Below are 2,172 nucleotides of genomic sequence, written 5' to 3'. Positions count from 1 at the left end.
ATATTATACTATTCGGAATGTTCTTAACCTGCCTGGTTCACTCTATTATGCCAGTTTGATTTACCTTTTTTATGGTGGAGAACGAATGTTTTGAAATTTGAGCCCTAGTTTCTTATAGTTTTGTTGCATTTGATTTGTATGATCGCCCATGAGCACAACAATATTATTATTTTTCGTTCTGTATTTTTTTTTCTCCCCATTTCCTTTCAGATTCGTGTAATTAATGCTTTCCGCATGAGTGTAGACACTCGCTACGACAACCGTAGCTTGACTTCCATGCAAAGTTACCATTCAGTGCAAAACATTAGAGCGGCCAGAAGGCCCCACTTCCAGTCCTCTACCGAGATGAGCGAACCCCCAGGAGCGACCGGGCTCATCTCGTCTGCCACAGCCCCGGGCCGGGTGGCTGAAACCACTGCCATGTGATCACCTTCCAACCGCCCCCCGAAGTCCGGCTGATCCGAACTCTGATGTAGGAACTTAGAGGAAAAAATAATGATAATAATATTATAATGAAAGATGCTGGAGAAGAAGAAGAGACTTTTGTAAGATACAGTGAAAGGTGAAAAGACGGTTTTGTGTGCGTCTACTCTGGTGTAGGATGCTGGAAAGAAAGAAATAGTGAAAGAAGAAGAAGAGACTTTTGCAAGATAGGGAAAAATGAAAGACGGTTGTGTGTGTGCGTCCACTCTACTGTAGGAACTTAGAGATAAATAGTGAAAGAAGAAGAAGAAGAAGAAGAAGAGGCTTTTGTAAGATAGTGAAAGATGAAATGATGGCTGTGTGTGCGTCCACTCTAATGTAGGAACTTAGAAAGGACGAAAAAGTGAAAGAAACAGAAGAAGAGACTATTGTAAGGTAGTGAAAGATGAAAAGACGATTGTGTGTGGTCCAGTTCTGTCAGCCTCGAGTAGATAAAAGTTGAGAGGCTCTGTGGGCGTATTGAGAAAGAGAAGGGACGATATTGTGTGTAGATCTATGCCTAGTTCTGTCTTACTGATCTAACCATTTTAGGAACAAGATGACAAAACAAAATACAGAAAAGAGGATAGAGTGTGTGCATTCCGTTCTTTAGGTCTGTTTTATATTTTAGATTTTTTTAAATGTGAGAAGCTTTGGGGAATCACCAAAGAAAATATGCGGTATTTTTTTTTTGGGTGAAGGTGTCGAGACCTCTCATCTTATGTAGATATTCCCCAAGGTTTTGTCAAATAACGCAAGATGGAAACAATTGTGTGTGTTACTAGTTGTGTTGCCTCTACAATATATAATAATATGCCATGGCGTCAAGGTTCAACGAAATCGGAGACAAGATTGGAATCTCCTTTGAGACAAACGTGAAGGACACAAGAGACCATGACCCACAAGTTGTACTTACAGCGTACAGTAGTCATGTGTACCTCTATGTTCTCATCCTTATCCTGGCAAAAAAAAGCAACCCTTCACTATCGGAATACGCTACCAATACAGAAAAGAAAAGTCTGCCAAGCGTTTCGTCAGTGATTTAGCGCAATGCACTTTGTGTTCTGAAGACGCACAGTTGTGTGCTGTACTGTACTTCAGACTTTTCTACTCCCAAGTAGATCTAGCTCGACAGATTGAATGTTACTCTAGCACTATAGGGGACCGGTAATGAGTTTGTTCCAGCGGCGATGAGCAAGCACTCTCCGTTGTCGTCACGTCACGCTCGAATAATAGTGAGTGGCTGTCTTCCCGTCTTGCGGTCTGCACAAGGTGTGGTGCCGCTGGCCCTAGCTCCGCCCACAGTCAGAAACAGAACACCCCCCCCCCCCCAGCATATAGTGTCGGTCCGAAGGCGAACGTCGAAGGCAGCATTAGACGGCAGCCTTCCTTTTAGAACACCTGATTATTTTTGGATTTTTTTTTTGTTGTTTCTGGCCCGTTCAGTGACCTGCCACCCTCGCCTTCTCTCCCCTCTTTGTTTTTATTTTGTTTTGGGGTGTTTTTTTCGTTTTCATGGATGCGACAACCCGTTGTGACATGCACGTATCGTGAGAAGCTCACGTGAGCGTATTGTGCTCACTCAGTGCTGATTCAAAGACGCTTTAATTGAGTCGTTTGGTGTCCACTGCAAAGGTTAGGTACACAGTGAGTGCTCCTAGTGCCATGCGGTACAGCAGCGATGTCTTTTCGCAACAGGAAAGGACGGGG

The 2,172-nt window shown here is 43.5% G+C and overlaps 1 protein-coding gene across 1 annotated transcript in view; it reads left to right on the top strand.

The window, feature by feature from the left end:
- Positions 1–1,434, top strand: part of LOC101855239 (plasma membrane calcium-transporting ATPase 3) — a gene marked incomplete at its 5' end in the record, with an annotated part of 62,949 nt that extends 61,515 nt beyond the window's left edge. The window contains 1 exon segment of the mRNA XM_005093688.3: positions 211–1,434. Coding sequence (XP_005093745.2) covers positions 211–426 — 216 coding nt within the window.
- Between the last annotated feature and the right edge of the window lie 738 nt (positions 1,435–2,172).

This window comes from Aplysia californica, unplaced genomic scaffold (assembly GCF_000002075.1).
Source record: "Aplysia californica isolate F4 #8 unplaced genomic scaffold, AplCal3.0 scaffold00067, whole genome shotgun sequence".
In the NCBI taxonomy this organism is placed as follows: Eukaryota; Metazoa; Mollusca; class Gastropoda; order Aplysiida; family Aplysiidae; genus Aplysia; species Aplysia californica.
The sequence above is the reverse complement of the archived record's forward strand: the minus strand, read 5'-3'. Positions and strand labels throughout refer to the sequence as shown.